General features: G+C 33.2%; 1 protein-coding gene across 4 annotated transcripts; it reads right to left on the bottom strand.

Moving 5' to 3' along the window:
- Window positions 1-11,196: 11,196 nt before the first annotated feature.
- Window positions 11,197-18,734, bottom strand: LOC142615334 (uncharacterized). Of its 4 annotated transcripts, none has more exons than XM_075788082.1 (6): window positions 18,472-18,734; window positions 15,600-15,813; window positions 13,004-13,096; window positions 12,802-12,903; window positions 11,676-12,059; window positions 11,197-11,507 (listed from the first exon to the last, which is right to left on the bottom strand). In XM_075788082.1, the coding sequence occupies exons 3-6, from the start codon at window positions 13,019-13,021 to the stop codon at window positions 11,433-11,435; spliced, it is 579 nt and encodes a 192-aa protein (XP_075644197.1). In that variant the 5' UTR covers window positions 13,022-13,096; window positions 15,600-15,813; window positions 18,472-18,734; the 3' UTR covers window positions 11,197-11,432. The 4 variants fall into 4 exon arrangements, with proteins under 4 accessions (XP_075644197.1, XP_075644195.1, XP_075644199.1 ...); XM_075788080.1 differs by having other exon boundaries at window positions 18,476-18,734; XM_075788084.1 differs by having other exon boundaries at window positions 11,676-12,014; window positions 18,476-18,733.
- Between the last annotated feature and the right edge of the window lie 709 nt (window positions 18,735-19,443).

Below are 19,443 nucleotides of genomic sequence, written 5' to 3'. Positions count from 1 at the left end.
TGAAAGACCTTCTATATAGAACACCCTTATGGTTGTCTACTTGAATAGAAGACTTTAATTTCTTGATTTTTTATGTACTAACAGAGCTCTTCCAATAGTCTTAACATACTATTGGAGAATGAAAATGCTCGAAAGAAATAGGTACATAGCCATAATCAAAGGGAATGCCAAACAAGAAAGAAAATTACCTATTATTCTCTCACGAACGCTCATCTATGGGAACTGGCCTTGTGATCTTGCACTATTAGCAATACTCATTTTTGTTGGGCCTTCTTTTAAGATAGTTTGTGTGGCCTTTTTGGCTCTCTCATCCCATAGGGAAAGGGACCTTGAACACCTCGTCCGGTCGCCACTTTTGCTGCGCACCACCCTAAGCTTTGATACCATTTGTTGGGAAAATAAACATCTTGGTGAGCCAAACACCACCTAACCTAATGTTATATTAAACACTCGTTCTTGACATTCTTACTTAATCTAGGACTTCACTCATGCGTGTACTCCAACAACTATTCTTACAAATAATACACTGCATCAAGTGATAGCAACCAAGCTATGGTTTAGGTAAATCATAATGGCAAACTTGTCATGTTTGTATTACTTATGAGTCAAAAGAAATGGTCAAGAAAAAGAACAATACTTTTTTAATGTAATTATTGAACATTTTAGGATACACATGTGACCAAAAAAAAAAACTAAATGTGAAAGTGAGCAATATTACTGTCATTAGAAGAGGTCACATTACTCAGAATTCCTTCAATCGACATTAATGTTTCAACGATGCGTAGTTTGTATAAGAAGAGAAGGGATTAATGTGTGTTGAAATGGATGAGATCCGGTTGTTGAACATGTAAGAATTGGACATCTCTTAATTGGATTTTTGTTTTCTTAAAGCGAGTTGAATGAAACTTGATTAGTTAATATGCATGAGTGTCGTCCATTACCATGTTGTGGTTATGTTTAATAATGGGTCGCAGTACTCCTTTATTTTGGACTTGTGTACTAGACTCATGTAAGGTGGAATACAAAGTTTTAAACCTGATTCATGATCGGAGGGTGTCCACCATGGAAATTAAGTCTTGGTCCCCTTTTTCACTCATAACATTAGACAAAATTCTATATCTCTTACTGTTTAAATATTAGGGCAGTTTATTGCCATATCGAAAGCCATCTATACACAAGTGGGAGCATATAGAGAGAATGGCCTGATCCATGTGCCGTACGTGAATGTTTGTTGTTGGTATTTTATTCTGATTTGCTAAAGAAGTACGCCCCTAAACCCTAACCTCTTATAGATTATACCTCTTCTAGTATCTAACAAGTGAATTTTAAAATCTTACAGGGACAAACACTTTGCATATTTCAAATGAATTTACTAATTAATTGATCACATTTTATACAGTCGAGGGAGAAAAAGAACTTAATGTCTGTTAAAATGAATTGAGATTTGGTTCTTGAACAACTTGGTTATAAATTAAATATATTGGAATTTAATTTGAGAGAGAGAGAGAGAAATCAATGTTTCATTGAAACCAATGAAATCCAGCTCTGAACAACCGGATTATATAAATATCACCAGCTATACGTGTTCAATATACTAGCTAAACAACATATCATTCCCATATATCGGATTCAGATCCTCTAGAGTTCTTAGGGTACTCTACCAAGTAGAGTTCATTAAATCCTAACAACTCTTTAATGATTTAATGGTCTAGATTCTGCCATGTCAGCATTTCATTAACAATCATCTTAATTGTTTTGTTTACAACATTATTTTATTATTTTAAGAATATTATTAATGAAATGCTGACATGGCAGAATCTAAACCATTAAATCATTAAAGAGTGGTTAGAATTTAATGAACTCTACTTGATAGAGTTCCTAGGAACTCTAGAGGATCTGAATCCATATCACATCGTTAGCAAGAAAACGTGTTGTTGTCCATGTCCGCCACCATGCTGACCATTTGGATGATGTCCTCCACCATGACCATGAGGGTGATGTCCTCTGCCACCACGATGAGCATGTGGGTGATGTCCTCCGCCATGAGCATGATGAGCATGTGGTTGATGTCCTCCACCGCCATGACAATGCCCTACTCCTCCTACATGAGGACCATGACCATGACAACCGTGATGCCCACCGCCACCATGACAATGCCCTCCTCTTCAGCCGTGATGTCCTATGCCATGACCATGTCCTCCACGATGTCCCACAGCGTGAGGTGGAGTATGATGCTGATTTCCGTGGTGAGACATTTTCTAAAGTATTGCTCGATCTCGAATCAAAATTGGATGTGAGTTTATAGTGAGGAAGTTGGTAAGGGGTGTACGTGTATTTATAATTTTATAAATCGTGATGTGAAGACACAGCCTAAAACTCAACCTTGCTAAGCTATATTACTTGGAGTGGAAGTTCAGCGGATTAAACCGCGTACCTCCGCAACCGCATGATTTTAAGTCGGTTATATTTTCATCAAAAATAAAAGCATCAGTTGCCTGTTAGTGTTTTATACACGTACGGAAATGGGTTTGACTAGGCAATTTAAAAAAAATAAGACAAAATACTTCTATTAAATTATTTAAGGGGTGTTTGGTGTTATGGTTTAAATAATAGTTTTTCATGTTTAAATAGTATTACACAAATTTTTAGATTTTTTTCATTCACAGGTATTTCTACAAAACAATAACAATATTATTAAAAATCTCTTGTCAAATGGGTTCTAAATATATTTTCAACAAAAAAAAATTTACGAATATATTTTTATTTATATTTTAGATATAGTATTAAATATTTATTATTATATAACGTTAACTATATATTAAATTACTCTACCCTTTCAAAAAAATTACTATACCTCCCCTTTCTCCTTTTTAATCCAGACAAGCTCTTCAATAATATTTTAACTAAAATTAGTCGCTAATCCGTGCAATGCACGGGAAAGTTTTTAGTAACTATAAGATTTCAGTAAATCAAATACTTTAAAATTTGAAAATCTTAAAGAACTTACATTAGCACTCATCAATTTGTTTAAAAAACTAATGCTAAATAGATCTACAAATTGCATTCTCATATCCTCTGTCATTTGCAAGGTGACAGGATTCTTTTCATTACAGTTTGCATTCTTCTATCCTTCAAAAGCTTTAAGAAGTGTCATGTGGTCACTGCATAAGAATGTGTATAAGGTTATACAAAATTCTATCATTATAATCAACATCCTAAAGCTAATATCCAATCCAAAAATGTGTAACCAATGTTACATATTAGAGTGTTGTAGAGGGCAGAGAGTAGAGCAAACATTTTCTTACAACCGTGGCCATAAGGCTTAAAGTTCTAACCACTATTCTAAGGAACCCAACAATATCAATAACCCAAAAAGTATTGTTGTGATACATTTACTTTAGGACAAATAAATTCGAGCAATCAAAATCAAGCAACCAAGCTATGTGTGAAGACAAAGAAGGCTGATGTTTTAGGTGCCCAAATAATTATTTAATCAAACAAATGATTAAGCTAAGCTAAATCAGATGTGCTAAAAAACCTAGATGGCAAAATAAAGCAAAACTTGAAAAAGCTAAAAGAATCAGGGAAAGGCTAATTTGCTCACCAAGAAAAAGCTAAAAAGGGAAAGAAGAAGAAAAAAAAAAGACATTGAAAAAGAAAGAATGAAAAAAAAAAATTTTAGAAAATAATGTTGAAAACTAAAGTAACATTAAGACAATGTGAAAACTATTTTTGGAAAGGATTGCAACCTTTGTATGTTTACTTGGCTCAAAGTAAAAATCCAAATTCAATTTTGAAACAATGAAAACATACAACTTTATATTAATTTTAAATCAATCTTACTACATAAATTCACTTTTTGCTCTAATGTATTTTGTAGATCAAATATTGTCAAAAGAATTCCAATAAACACTATTGCCACATCATATTTGTTAGAGGAATTTAATTTGCATAGAAGCCAATTGCAACTGCAATAGCTATCACGGTTGCTCAATGCTATGACAATCTAAATCCAAACATTCTCCTCCTAGAATGTCATCTCTTTTTTTTAAACCTGCTCATCAAGCTTTGTGAATGTGCATCCCCCTCATCTTCACAGAAGAATAAAAGAAAATGAAGTTGACAACTGTATATTTATTAGCTGCTTTGCAAAGGAACACCACTCCTTCAACTGATGACATAAGTGTAACTTATACATAATAATCACAAAGGCAATGGTGAAATTGACAAAAACATCAATTATGGGTCTGAAAATAACATGTATACATACAACATATAAGAGGTTAACACTCATTGATAATTGTCCACAAAACCGTTTGTTAAAAAAAAAAACCATCAATAATAACAACAAAATACGCATTACAAATTAATGCCAAGCGCATGTTCTCCCCAAATGATCTCTTAGGCAACCCTTTTATGTTGACCATAGACTAACCCAATTTCCTAAATCAAAACCAATTCACCACAATATCAAAACCTAAGTCATATTTAAAATCCAAATTTTAAAAAGGAAAAAAAAAAAAAAAAAAACCCTTACCAATGGATGTATATAGAGGGTTGTATATAGAAATGGACCCAAATTAGGGTTTCAACCACTATAAAACCAATTCTAATTCAAACCAAATCTTACACAATTACATACAATGCATTTAGTGAGTCATTGTGGTGTAATGCATGGACTTGTTTAACAAAATATGTCAAAGTATCTGTGTGGAATTGGGGGAATGAGAAATAAATTGAAAGCAATGGAATAATGTTACTATATTATTTTCTTGGACTCCTGCCATGCTTGGTTAGTTAACAGTCAATAGTATTTTTGTTTTAATGTAGGATGAGAGCACCGGTGGTGTTTCAATGTGTTAGCAATTCCTATGACAACTAAAACCAAGAGACATAAACCATAAAGTTGACTTAAAATAATGTGAGAGTATAACTATAAAATTCTAAATAAATAAATAAAAATGCAAGAGGAAGTGAGATTTTTTTTCAAACAAAACACACAAACCCAATAGGCAAACACAAATTGAATATACCAATATGAATATGTCTGTAGAGCTTACATAGGTCAATCCCACATACATATAAAAGATGTGTTCAATACATCTATTCCATAAGAAAATTTAAGATAGAACCTAACATTATAGGGTGATATCCATAGCATTAGAGTGCTATTACATAGCTTTGCCATTTACGCTACATATATTCAGATAAAAATAATTTATGTAGTGAAGTCATAGGTTGCAACATTATTTTCCGCCGTTTAAAATGATTGCTTAAATAAAAGCACAACAATTAAAAAGAAAACCAAAATTCCAAAGAACTAATCAGTAAAAATCATTACTCTTAACCAAAATTTTAAACGCTTATAGTTCTTTATTAACAAAATTATAACTCACAGTTCTAGTTGTGAGTTGCAATACAAATTCTCGCCAATAGTACCAGCAGTAATTCACAAATAACCCAAAAAAATCAACTTATAGCAACTAATAACCTGAAATACTAAACTTAACAGCATAATAACATATAAAGAGAGCAATAAAAAATTCTAAACTTTTTCAACCAATCCAAACATATTCTAATTTTTACCAATCCAAAATAGAGGACATTCACTAATTAGATGTAAATTTTTTACCAAGCCTTTAATCTACACTGATTCTAATTTCATTGAGACATTTTGTCAAACACTTAAGGCTGGCCTATTTTCAAAAAGGATACCAATTCTTATATCATTCTTTCAACCATTATACCAACAAAAACATGAGAGAGAGAGAGAGAGACAGAGAGAGACAGAGCAAGAAATCTAGTGAATTTGTCAAACAAAATTGGATTTTGAATAACATAGCTCTTCAAATTGTTCATCCTACTACAGTTCCATAAAGTGTTGAATACATACTTCAAGAGTAATGTCTATTATCTACAAATTTCCTCTACATATAAATTTTGAGTTTCCATTTTAAAGAAATACATTCAAATGTTTTCTTATTTCAATTGACAACCCATGTACATAGTTACTCTCGTAGACCTTTTGTCAAACACCTAACAGATATGGCCAAGAAATAGAACTTAGTTGATGTATAGGTGCTGAAACAGAGGAACTTAAAAAAAAATTATAGTAATGTAATCTAGAAATTAAAAACTTATTGAAAGAAAATTGATATACCACCAATTTCATGCTTCAGCCAGAAAATCCAATTTATATTCAATACATACAAAAAAAAAAAGAATTGGGCATGAGGATAACCTTATTGCAACCCATGAACACCATTGTTAGTCTATTACCTCGCCCAGCAAATCCATCTCAAAACCCCAATTTTGCTTCAAAACCGAGATGGAAAAATAAATAACACAAATTTCCACTTTAAATCGCTAGAACCTAAAGCACCAAAAAAAATTTTTAATGCCGGCAAACCAAAGGTCAACCATTCAGCCATAGCAACCTAAAACATCAAAGTAGATCACCCACAACCACAAACAAAATTCCATGAACAATTGAAGAGCAACTTTAAGTGGAGAAAGAATAGTATATTGGAAATAATAATTGGGCAGATATGTCTTCAATTGAAGAGCAAATCAGAATTCTTACCTCAAGTTTGGACTTCCTCTACAGACGAGGCTGGCTTCAGTTGCAATTGATAGCCAAAACCCAACACACCCAAGGGTTAGGAAGTGAAATCCCTAAAATGATAGAAAAACCTAATTAAAGACGAAATCCCTAAATTGACAGAAAAACCTAATTAAAGACAATAGGAAAAGATATTATCCATAGATTAATTGAGAAATATCGAGAGAGAACGATCTGATACGGAGAAGGGCTTTGGCCGACCTGCATCTGCAATTGGAGTGAATCACTTTAGAGGAGAAAGGGAACAGGATCAGGTTTTGTTGGAGCTAATATGGGTCTGGGTTTTGGATGATGGAGAAGGGGTTTGGCCATGGGATGTGTTTTGGACGATGGAGAACGTTTCACCGTGGGGTGTGTTTTAAATGGGGAAGGATCAAGGCAACGGGAGAAATAGAAAACTTTTTTGAGAATGAGAATGTATATTCTCATAGACGGAGAGTATATATATTTAATAAAAAGGAAAAAAATCAGATTTAAAAATTAAAAAAAAATGCTGACGTGGAAAATTGTGAAACCAGCAAAGGTTTCGGTTTTATATTTATATATATATATATATATATATATATATATATATATATATAGATTATAATGCAAAATAAAATAAAATTATTTATTAATTTTTAAATGAATTATTACTATTCAAAGCATGAATGTTCTCTTGGTTTTGTGAAAGGGTATTCGATTCCTCTTATTCTCATGTCCCAACACTCGACAGTGTGTTGCATTTCTTTTAAAGATAAAGTTTAACTACAAAATTGCTTGTAACCTAAAGTTACAAACTTATTGAATATCATTAATATTACTACATATTTCGAAACTCTAAACGTTAGATTGTATGTTCTATATACTCTTAATACATATGTCCAATTTTGTGTTAATCGGATATTATTTACTATATAATTGAAAGATTATATTTTATGCGTGATTTTAAACTAGAAGAACTTGTAATTTAAATTATTTATTGATTACATAGCTATTAATTTTTAATTTTCTAAAAATTTTACAAGTATAGAGATTATAAGAAGAAAATGTAATCTAATGGTGGAAATTCACCCAACTAAAAAATATAAAGTAAGATTGTAACCTTAAGCTGTAACTAATTTTATAGCTAAACTTTATTAAATTTGTAAATGATAGGATGTGACACACATGCAACAATGTTTCGGAAGTATTAAGTATTCAACGCGAGTATAATATCTCAAATAAAATGTCCTACACAGGCCATAGGGTGTGAATTTTCAAGTGAAATAGAAGAAGATACTTTTCTTGCTAGTTAAGTTAAATATTAAATATATGGTCGGCTACACCTAGCCTAGATGATCAGCTGCAAGTTCACCTTACTCATTCATGATACGTATAATCAAATGCTTGGTTGGTATTTGAAAGACATGTTAACGGCAAACTTGTCATGTTTATACATATAATCAACCAAGCACATTTTATAATTTCTTTTTGGCATTATATCTTCTACCTTTTTTCATTAGGATTGGAGCTACCAGAAGATCAAAAGATCATTATCTACTTTTTTCCAATTTCCACGGCATTATAAATCAAGAAATATATATATCCCTTACTTATAAGACTTGTCGTGATACGTGTTAATTAAGAATATATAGCTAAGGAAGATATCTTTGAATATTGCATCAAGATGTCTTTGATGTCCTTGGTAATATAGTCATCCACCTTTTGCAAACAAGGTTAACCAAGAGAGAGTAGTTGGACTGAAATTGATTTACCTTGTGCTCAAGGTAAAATTTTCGTCACAAAAGACTTAGCATGATCCATATTAAGTTTCTAAACTTTAAACTGATAGACAATCTTATACTATACAATCTTGCTTGGACATATAATCTGCATTTTTATGCACCAATACTACAGAAATTGCCAACAAAAAAATGTACTAGACTTTTGCAATTTGTATTTGCCAATATCAATGTTTAATTTCCAGAGAAAAAGCAACATTAGAACTGGTGGATAAGTAGCAATTTTTCCAAATTATGGTCTGTTATGATTGGAAAAACAAAAAAATATTGGTTGTATATAAGCATAGTTTTTTTCCTCAACAACTCTAGAAATCTAACAAACTCTAACAGCAAATCTAATAAAAATTGTTATTAAAAATATCTAATAAAATCCGATCCATATGAACCTAGCACACAATAAGAAAACCTACAAACACTAAAATAACTAGGATACTTTAGCTAAATTGGCGATTCCTACTGTTGCCAACGAAAAGTACTGGGTTAAATCTCCCACCCTAATTATCCAATTACCAAAAATAAAATTACATTTTTACGGATTCCTTAGGAACTATTCCTTAAATTCCTCAATTAAATTTTAAAAAAAAATGGTTGCAATGACTAATACAGCACAAAAAATGTCATCAATACAACACTATTTGAATTTAATTAATAAACCTAATGTACATATAATACCTAGGGAACCATATCTGAGCTTTTTGGATCCAATCAATATACCACTCCACAAATTTCTTCATCCTCGGTCTCCAAATCCGTACTAGGCTTATACCTAAGCTCGCTTGCCGCCAAGCTTATATTAGCATGTGTAAAACACACATCTCCATTCTTAGAGCAATTGTATCAATCCAGCCAAATTTTTCCGTCTATTTTATACTAAAAACCTACTTTTTCTATTTTACATGACCACTTTTCTAAAGTATTCACATCAGTTCATCTATTTTACAATCCCCTCTATTTAAATAATAATATATTTTTTTTTATTTATAATTTTATATTTTTATTTTGTCTCTATATTTTTATCTTTTCTTTTATACTTAGCTTTTTTCTTTGTCCTTATCTCATCTCTCAGACCAATATTTTCACTACAAGAAAAACGGGCTATTGCAGCGGGCCAGAAGCACCGCTAAAGCCCAAAAAAGCGTCGCTAAAGCCCAAAAAAGCGCCGCTAAAGGTACATTTGACCTATAGCGATGGGTGCTATTGCAGTGGGCGGTCCCGTCAGTGTTCCAATGCCGCTGTAGGTATATTGCAGCAGTCACTAAAAACGCCGCTATATATGTACCTTTTAGCGACGGGTGAAGGTTTATTGCGGCGAGCAGAAAACCGCCACCATACAAGTTTAAAATTCGTGTCAATTGACTTTTAGCGGTGGGTTATGTCCGCCGCTATTGGTGTCTACCTTTAGCAGCAAGCAGATGACGCCGCTATAAGCAATCAATCAAAATGGACTAATTGCACTTTTAGCGACAGGTCATGCCTGTCGCTGAAGGTAGACACCAATAGCGGCGGACATACGGCGCCGCTATATGCAATCAATCAAAACAGACTAATTGCCCTTTTAGCAACGGGCGATAAGCACCACTATAGGGATTCATTTAAAACATAAAATGTGCACCTTTAGCGGTGCTTTTTGACCACCGTTATAGGTCTTCTTCTTTTTTCCTAATGGGTTTTAAAACCACTGTTTGCTAATAAATAAATAGTTCACAGACCTGTTACAAAGAACCTGTAATAGTTTTAGCTCTACTAACACAATACCACAAATGTAACTAAGGCTGCGTTTGTTTTGGCTAAAAAGCATTTTAGGAAATTGTTTTACACCATGTTGTATGTTTGGTTGGCACAGAAAATTTGGTCAACTGAAATTATTTTACAGTTTGACTGTAAAATAGCCCTTCTCAGACAGAAAATCAATTCCGTTCTTATTTTACCTTCAAATTTCATTTTCCTGACTGAAAACAGAGACAGAGAGCACGAAGAGAGAGAGAGAGAGAGAGAAAGAGAGAGACAGAGAATGAAGAGAGAGAGCACGAAGAGAGAGAGAGAGGGAACAACCACGAAAAGAGAGTAGAGAGAGTGAGATCGAGCTCGCGCCGTCGAGCTCAGACCACCACCCCAAGCCTAGATGCGCCGACAAGCTTGCGCCGGCGAGATCGAGCCGAAAGACCACTGCCCCAAGCCCAAACCCACCCCCGTCGTCGCTACCGCCTCTAGATCAAACCACCGATCTCGTTGCCCAAAGCCCCAAGCTCAAACCGCCGTTACCGATCTGGCCGCTGTTACCGATCTCTTTCCCTCAATCTCTCAATCTTTCTCTCTTTGATCTCTGATTTTTTTGTTGCTGTTGTGGTGGTGTGGGTGGTGATGTTTTGGTGGCTTTTGATGGCTTTTGATCTCTAAATTTTTGGTGTTTTGGTGGTGGTGTTTTGGTGGCTTTTGATCTATGATTTTGTTGTTGTTGTTGCGGTGGTGTGGGTGGTGGTGTTTTGGTGGTTTTTGTGTTGTGTGGTGCTGGTGTGTGGGTGGTGGTGGATTTTTCTGTGGATGCTATGTGGGTGCTAGTGGATTTTTTGATATAAAACTTGTTTAGAAGCTGAGAAAATAGCTGAGAAAATGTGAGAAATTAATGGAAAATTTGCATTTTCTGAATGTTACCAAACACTTGAAATTACTTTCCAATATAATTTTAAAATTACAACCAAACACTAGAAATTATTTTCCTTTCCCAAAAATATTTTCACCTAAAATTATTTTACACTTGAAAAATATTTTACACTAAACCAAACGCAGCCTAATTAACAACACCACAAATGTCTCGAAACTAACATAATATTAACATAAAAATATACACATAACATTGTTTATAACCACCATCATACAATTAACAAAAAAAGATGTGGCCATTTGCATAAAACAACCGCTCAAATTAATTTAATACTATAATCAAAGTTTCAAATTGTTTAAAAATATCCTTCAACACTTGCAAAAAATGCGGTTGTTCTTCCATAGTTCTTTGTACACAAAAAAGTCCACAAACACTAAGATAAAACTTATGAGCTGCTTGGTTGATGAGATGCAGCTGATGATTTGGAAAGAGCTGGAGATTGTTGGACTGGAGGAACATCCTACATACAAAGTATGATTACTCAATAAGTGCGTATAGATGGAATAAAATGACAAGAAAATATTACCAAGGCAAAAAATGGAAACAAGTTAAATGAAGACATGTTTCTTATGTTTTAAACCTCTAACAGCCATTTTAAAATTGACATCCTAAAAGTCATTTGTCATACCAGATTGCAATGTGAAGAAATTTGTTGCATTTGTTGAAGCATGTGAGCCATTCTTTGCTCCATTCTTTGCTCCATTCTTTGCTCCATTTCTTCGAAATGACTAAGTCTTTCCTTCATTTCGTCAAAACCTGCTAGTTTCTCCTCCATAGTAGCTAAGGAAGCCTTCAATTGTGCAACTTTGTTGTCCCTTACTTGACTTGATTGCATTTCACTATCTTTGAGGGCAGTCTTGCTACTTCGACCACTTGGGGTAGGATCGCAACTTTTGCGCTCCTTACCCATCACATTGGCAAACACATCATCTGTTGACCATGCAATACTACCACTTGTGTCAGATGACTGCAATTGATTTGAAGGGTCAGCCAACAATTCTTTCATTTTGTTCTGATATTTGAGTTTGAACAAAACAAAAAAACGTTAAAAATCATATAGTTAAAATGACCCCACAACATATAAATACATATATATAGGATGGGACAAGCAAGCATCAATAAAATCCAAAACGATGCAAAAATTATGCACACAAAGCTAGTGTCCCCCTCACCATAACCAAAGGCACCAATGCCAAAATTGTTGGTGCTACTTCGCCACAACAACCAGTATGTACCAATAACCTTTAAGAGAAAGCTGACACTCTACAAGCAACTCAACACATGAACCTCTTCAAAAAAAAAAAAAAAATAGAAGTCATATACATCCACTGGATATGGTATAATATAACAAAGGAACTAAACATAGAGACCCCAACTAAGTAAGAATAACATTTCCACAATAAAATGGAGTTTGCCATGTAATCCAACAATCAAATGACCCCACAACAAAAAGGAATGCGTATTGGCTAACATCAAATTGAAATATATCAATTTAAAAATTAAAAGAATCATTCATAAGAATTATCATTGATTCAAAATAGTTACACAAGTGTTCAAACAACCACATGGGGTTTCATCTTATGCTTGGTTTTTGTCAAAAAAGACATGCTGGTTATACAATATTTTGCAAGACCTAAGACTTGAATTATTTGAACAAAGCTCATCTTTGAGACAACTTTGTAGGGAAAAACTATAACATTATTTCTTGAATTCCTATTTTGTTTACCCCCAACTACAATGCAGAAATTACTCACCATTTTTGCTTGCACTACAGGATTAACTGCAGATCCATCTTTACGAGTATGTAAAATTTGATATAATACTGCACGCTCTACAAGATGTCCATCCGTTTTTGCCTACATTATGGACAACATATTTATGTAGTGATAAATATTGGTTGCACATAAACTTAGGAGAAGTCAAAATCATTTAAAAAATAGTCATAATACTTATTACCTTTTTTGCAGCGTGCATAGCAAAGCTACAAGAACCAGTAGTACGTACGCCATCCTGTTTAGAACGACGGTCCTTATTCTTCTCTGACTCTATCTACACTCAACAAAATTACATGTTTATATACAATATGCCTTAATTATCTAAAGCCACTTTTAGCTAAAGCCAAAATGCTCAAAAATATCATTAGGTATCTATTGGAAGCCAAAGTGAAAGAATAAGAGGAACTTCATGCTAAAGGTAATAAGTTCTGGCTGAGCATCTCTAATCATGGAGTGAAGAGACCCAAGTTTCCCATGCTCTTTCATTTACAAGGGCATAGCATGTCTATACCTTCCATTTGGAGTAGAAGCTTAATGATTGATATAACTGTACTGATTTAATGATGAATAATTTTGATAAATGAAAACTAGGCACTTTTAAGAAAGCTAACTCATTTTAAGAAAAATCAATATAGGTCAAAGCAAAAAATCTTAAAAGAAAGCTAGAACTTATTAAGAAAATCACTCCACACCACACACTTGCCTTTGTTTTTGAACCTCGACTATTAGGAATTTCTGTAGAAGTCTTTGCAGACGATGATTCCCCATTAAAAATCCAAGGGTTATAACCTCTACAAATCCCTTTTGACGCTAAGTGAGCCTGTACAACATCTATAGGCCACAAATTTGTATGCACGCATTTTTTACACGGACATGAAATTGTTCCATCCGGGTGTGCATGGTTGGATGCAAAATTCAAAAACTGCTGAACTCCATCTAAATATTCTCGCGACCTTCTATTAGTAATTTTCATCCAACTCTTATCCATTGCTATAATGTGGTTTACAAGAAATACCTATAGTGCCTCTTCTTTTTGCAATCTGCCAACAAAAAAAGAATATATGTAAACCTAAGTTAATTCTTACACTTGACAAACAACAGCATTAAAACCCCATAAATTTCCAAAATGTGAAATGGGTATTCAGAATTTGCATAAATAATCCAAATGGGTCAGATTTTTTTGTAGGAGCAACTATAAAAAATTGTCATACTTAATTTTATTAATTAAGATATGGTCTGATTTAAAGGATAAAATCACATGGGTAACTCATAGCGAATATGGTGGCATTGACAAAAGTGCTTGGAGCAATTTTAAAGCAAGTTTGACTCCAGGTTCTTGAGAGCCGTAACTCCATGTTTTAACACATTAGCAATCCACATGCCATCTGCACATGATGCTGTATCAATAAGCTGGTTGGAGAAGAACTATACAGTGTGGAAGCCCAAAACTATAATTACGGTCTTACAGGTCCTACACTCCTAATCAATTTAGAAGTCCTTTTGGTCCTACAAGTGTCAATGGTAGTCAATAGTCAGCTAATATTCATTAGATTACATTTTTGGCTAAGTAAGTTCTTTAGGTACTTTTAATTAGTTTTGTAATGTAGGCCAGGATTTATCTAATCACAGGGCTGGGCCCTAAATTCTATTCCCTTGTACTTCCTGCTATCAAACTAATTCACCCATCCTTCTTTAACATTTAATTATAATCCTATTTTCCCACTAGTGCTAGAGTTTGCAAGATTCAGACCATGTCCTGCATCAACATGTCCATGTTCTTTAACAATAAAAGATATAAAAGGGAAATATATTTGTAGTACATCTGATATGATGCCAAGTAGTATGATGACAACGTTAAGCATTGCCAATCATCATCTGAAACTGTAGGTCATACCTCCACAATTTAGGTTCTTAGAACATCAAGAATTGTCCACTTTTTTATATTTTTGTTATGGGTCGGGAATTGTCCACTTTCTAAAACAACAGCTCCCCCTTATACTTGTTCATTCTTTTAACTACATCCAATGTTTTTGCAATGTCCCTTTGGGAACTTCCATTTTTAATGATATCCTACTTTTCACATTTTGTAAGCAAAGGATCACAACGTTGCCCAATATAGCATCACATTTACTTACATTAATTATTATATGATGGTAAACTATATGTACTGAATGTATGTCAGTGATCATGTAATGCACAAGGACAAAACAATGCCTTCATATGTGTCCAAATTAAATCTTTTATAAAAGAAAAAGTCATCAATTATTTAATTTCATTGCAACAGACATGACCCAGGAAATTCATATATTGACTTGAGAGATTGGTCATACATATATTCAACATGGTGAGATAGATCTTTTTGTAAATTAGAAAGTTCTGGTATATTTTAGAAATGTGGAAATTAGGGAAATAATAGATGCCTTTCTTTTTTTTTTCTTCTTCTTTTCATGCATTTCATTAAAATTTATTATTTATTAAAAGAGAAGAGAGATTGTTTTTACAGTTAAAAACTTTTGTAATGTTGTTGCCTAGGAGAATTATACTCATTTCATAAGCAAGATTATCAACCTTGCTACTGCTACTCATGTATCCAATGAATTGGGCAGATTTAAGCCAATAGAGGTGCACTAATTCATGATTAAGACTTGGACTCGGTATGGTTAGGCTTGTGTATGAGATTGACAAAGCTCATTAAAGAGCCAAATTTCAGTTGCTGACAAGTAGTAAGCTGAAAAATGAAAAATGAAATAAAAATAAAATTGAATTTATGGGCTTACCGTAGTAAGCTGAAAGAGCAAGCTTAAAGGTTGGTGCTCCTTAAACTTTCCAAGATATCGTCTGAGTCCTAGAAACCAGAAAGTGTCTATAGAACCTTTTCACAAAAGTGTATGTACAATTTCTTCTAGACAAGCTGAAGAAGTTGGAGCTTCAACTCTAACCCAACTGATTCTTGAAAATAGAGGCACTTTCCATTTCAACAAGGTCCAAACTCTACTAAGTAACAAAAACAATGAAAGTTAAACAGCAAATTATACACACATACACACATATATTAGAAATAAAAAAGAAACATAGATTAAAATTCATCATACTTAAAAATGTAGTGAAAAAGAAAATATGCTCAATAAAAATTAACGAAGGATCTATGACCTATTACCAAATGATTTATTGTGTATTCAAATCGTCTTATATTTTTGTTTAGTCAAATATGCTCAACTTCTCCTTATTAATGATTAAGATGGGAAAATTAGGCCTCGAAGTGGAAGATTCTAGGTAATGCATTTCTACGCCCCATTCTGCATATTGCAAATGGTTGTATCTCAACCTAAAGATAAAAGAATATATTATGAACTCAGAATGTAGCAAACAATTAAGAAAAAAATTTCTTTTTTTTTTTTACTAGAAAAATGATGCGTCCTTTTTTCTATCACTTCAAATGGAACCTGAGAGGTAATGACTCAAAGCAATCAGTACCATTCATTTACACTAGAAAGCATGTCAATATAGCTTTCAAAATTTTAACATAGTTAAAATTAATTTCAGTTTGGAATTAATAAAACAAAAATTAAACATTTCACCAACTGACTAATAACTACATTCTAACTGCCAAGAGGACAAGCCTCGATACTTATTTCCCAATGGATATAGTATTTTTCAGCAGTAACACACATTGGAGGAATATAAACAAAACCTTATGCAAAAACATATAAATCTGCCAAAAATATTAAAAATACTTTAGTTAATCTTTACCAAGTGTGGTTAACACATTATTCTTAAAGTTAGACTTCATTGAGGAATTTCCCTTTGGATAACCCCTTGGCCATGCATCCGAGGGGGGAAGGAAAGCAAAAGCAAAAATGAAAGAAGTCAAACATTTCAAAAGGAAACAAATTATATCAAAACTAAAGGTTCCAACCAATTGATAGCCAATGGAACTAATCCAACTCAACTATTAAAGCCAATCCAATCAATCTAAACCAGCCCTCTTTACTTTGCTACATGTCAAAACCTTATTTGGTTGCACCAAATCATCATAAGGCTAATAAAAACCCTGATGAATTTTCCAGTAAAACTATGCAAACTCAAATTAAGGCTACATTTAATACTAAAATTAATACAAACATCTAATTAAAATTTTAACAGGAAGTATGTATTTACACGTAATTCAAAACATTCATCCTGGCAAGACCAATCTAACCAAGAAATAGACAATATGACAAGACCACATGGTAGTTAATCAAAATTCCAATGCTTTTCTAACCATATAACAAACACAGACTATGAATATCATATGGAGGGGGCTCTAATTTCTCAAGAAATTAGATGAATCATAATTAGAAGTTTGATGTTGAAAAGTTGTAACTAGTCTCATGAAACAGAATGGCCAAAAGAAAATAATAATAATAATAATAATAATAATAATAATAATAATAATAATAATAAAAAGAGAGAAAAAAATCAGGCATGTGTAAGTGTGATAAATTTCCAGATTTTCCTTGTAAACTTTAACCTACTCTATAGATATCAGATGTGAGTCCCCAAGCTCCCTCCCACAACTTCAAAGTAAATTTACACCATATAAAATAAACTTGAGTAAACAAAAAACTATGAAAAAAACTATGATGGCCTTATCTGTAACAACTAACAAATGTGTCTCAAACTTGAGTAAACAAATGTGTATTGAGATCATTTTTTATGCTAATGGAAGTAGTAAGTCTAGCGGAGTTTTTTTATTCCAAGTATAAAAATAAAGAGGTTTTTGGCTCTTGTAGGGAACGTATTCTTGATGAGTAAGAGAAAAAATAATTCCGTTAAATTCCAAAATATGGGGTGCTATCCAAAATATGTTTTATAACATTTACTATGTTTGATATTAATTAGGTTGTACACTTGGTGGACAAGCTGGACACATGGCACAGACTACCAGTAATTATTGGAGCTGCTTATCTGGGAATTAGAAGACACTTGCACCTTAACTCCAAGAAACTTGCTAAATAAAATTAGAGGACCACAGCCCCCTTGCTATGCAAGTAGTTTCCCCCCCTGCTACTTGACCCCTTGTATTTATTGTACCCATTGATTTTATGAATTCTGGGCTAAGACAACACCCTATTTTTCTTTTGGCCTAAGCGCAAGATAGCTTACCAGTTAAATGAGTTTGGCACCTTCACCCCTAAACGAAACTACCACCTGCCCATATATTCTGAGAATTTATTCATGTGCATCACATGATTGTTTAAATAATGTGTAGTGGGACAATCAACTGGACCTGGGTTTTCTTTTGTATTCCCATTGTCAATACTTTTTGAGTTTAACTTGTCTAGGTTTGTAAAAACAAGTCATTAGAAAAGAATATGTGTACTTTGTCATCACGGAATTCAACCCTTCCATACATACAATTTCCCCAAGCATATTAATACACCCAATTAGTATCAAAGCTTGTAAGAGACAATTACACAAACACCTTCCACGCAATAAAAGTCAACATTTGAACTAACTTAAAATAGACACCTACTGCCTAGCCCATACAAATTCTTGAATTTTATGTCCAAATAAAGCAGTAACACACATGACACACCCATAAGCATAGAAGAAGACTAGCAAATGGAACCAACAAGAACGAAAGGAGAGAGAAAAAAAGAATGTTACTTGCTTTTAAGAAGTTGAAGTTGGGTTGCTGGCAACGATGGTTTTGGGGTTTGCTTTGGGCAAGGTGAAGGCTTGGGGCTGATGGAAATGTGTGGCTTGAGAGAGGGAGACAGGACAGAGAAACCGATGCTTACTGGAGATTGGCAGCGGCGTGAGTAGCAATGGGTCTCCAACGAGCTGAGGTCTGGAGATTTTGAGAGTGAAAGAGATTTTGACAGAGAGAGAGAGAGAGTGTGTGTGTGGGTTTTTCCTTAGAGCCAAAAGGAGGGAAAATAAATAGAGCTAACGGAGGGAAAATGAAAAGCCACTAAAATGAAAGGGCAAAGTTGGGTTGCTGGCAACAAATTTCTTTTTCTTTTTCTTTTTTTCCTTTTTCTTTTTTTCTTTTTTCTTTCATTCCTTCACCTTTTTTTTTTTTCCTTCAATTCATTCCTTCACTTGTTTATGGTAAATATTGTTTATTTTTTTTTTATCCTGAATGTAAAATATAAAAAATTTAAAAAAAATTTACTTTATTAGATGGGCATGAATTGACCAAAAACTTAATCTATTCATAAATTGACGAGACTTTCATCACTACACACGTCACGCATAAGCTAAAATCTTTCCTCATTTATTCAATCTCAAAGAAAATCACTGATTTTTTTTCTTCTCCAAACTAACTAAAATCTCCAATGATAAAAAATAAAAAAGCAAAAGGATTAGGGGAGATCAAAAAATCTATCTCTTGCTAAATTGATAATTACGTGAGCATTTTTTAAAAACCACATCTTTTTTCCTACTTATAACTTATCAATTTTTGGTGTTTGGTTAGTATCTAATGATATTTTTTTCTTCAAAATTTAAAACTAAGTACTATTTTTGAAAATGTGGAAAGGGTGATGATTTTTCAGAAAGTAAATTTGAATTTATATATATATATATACACACACACACACACATACATATTTCTCCATCTATATATACCAGATA

This window comes from Castanea sativa, chromosome 11, assembly GCF_040712315.1.
Source record: "Castanea sativa cultivar Marrone di Chiusa Pesio chromosome 11, ASM4071231v1".
In the NCBI taxonomy this organism is placed as follows: Eukaryota; Viridiplantae; Streptophyta; class Magnoliopsida; order Fagales; family Fagaceae; genus Castanea; species Castanea sativa.
This window is presented reverse-complemented; position numbering and strand designations above follow the sequence as displayed.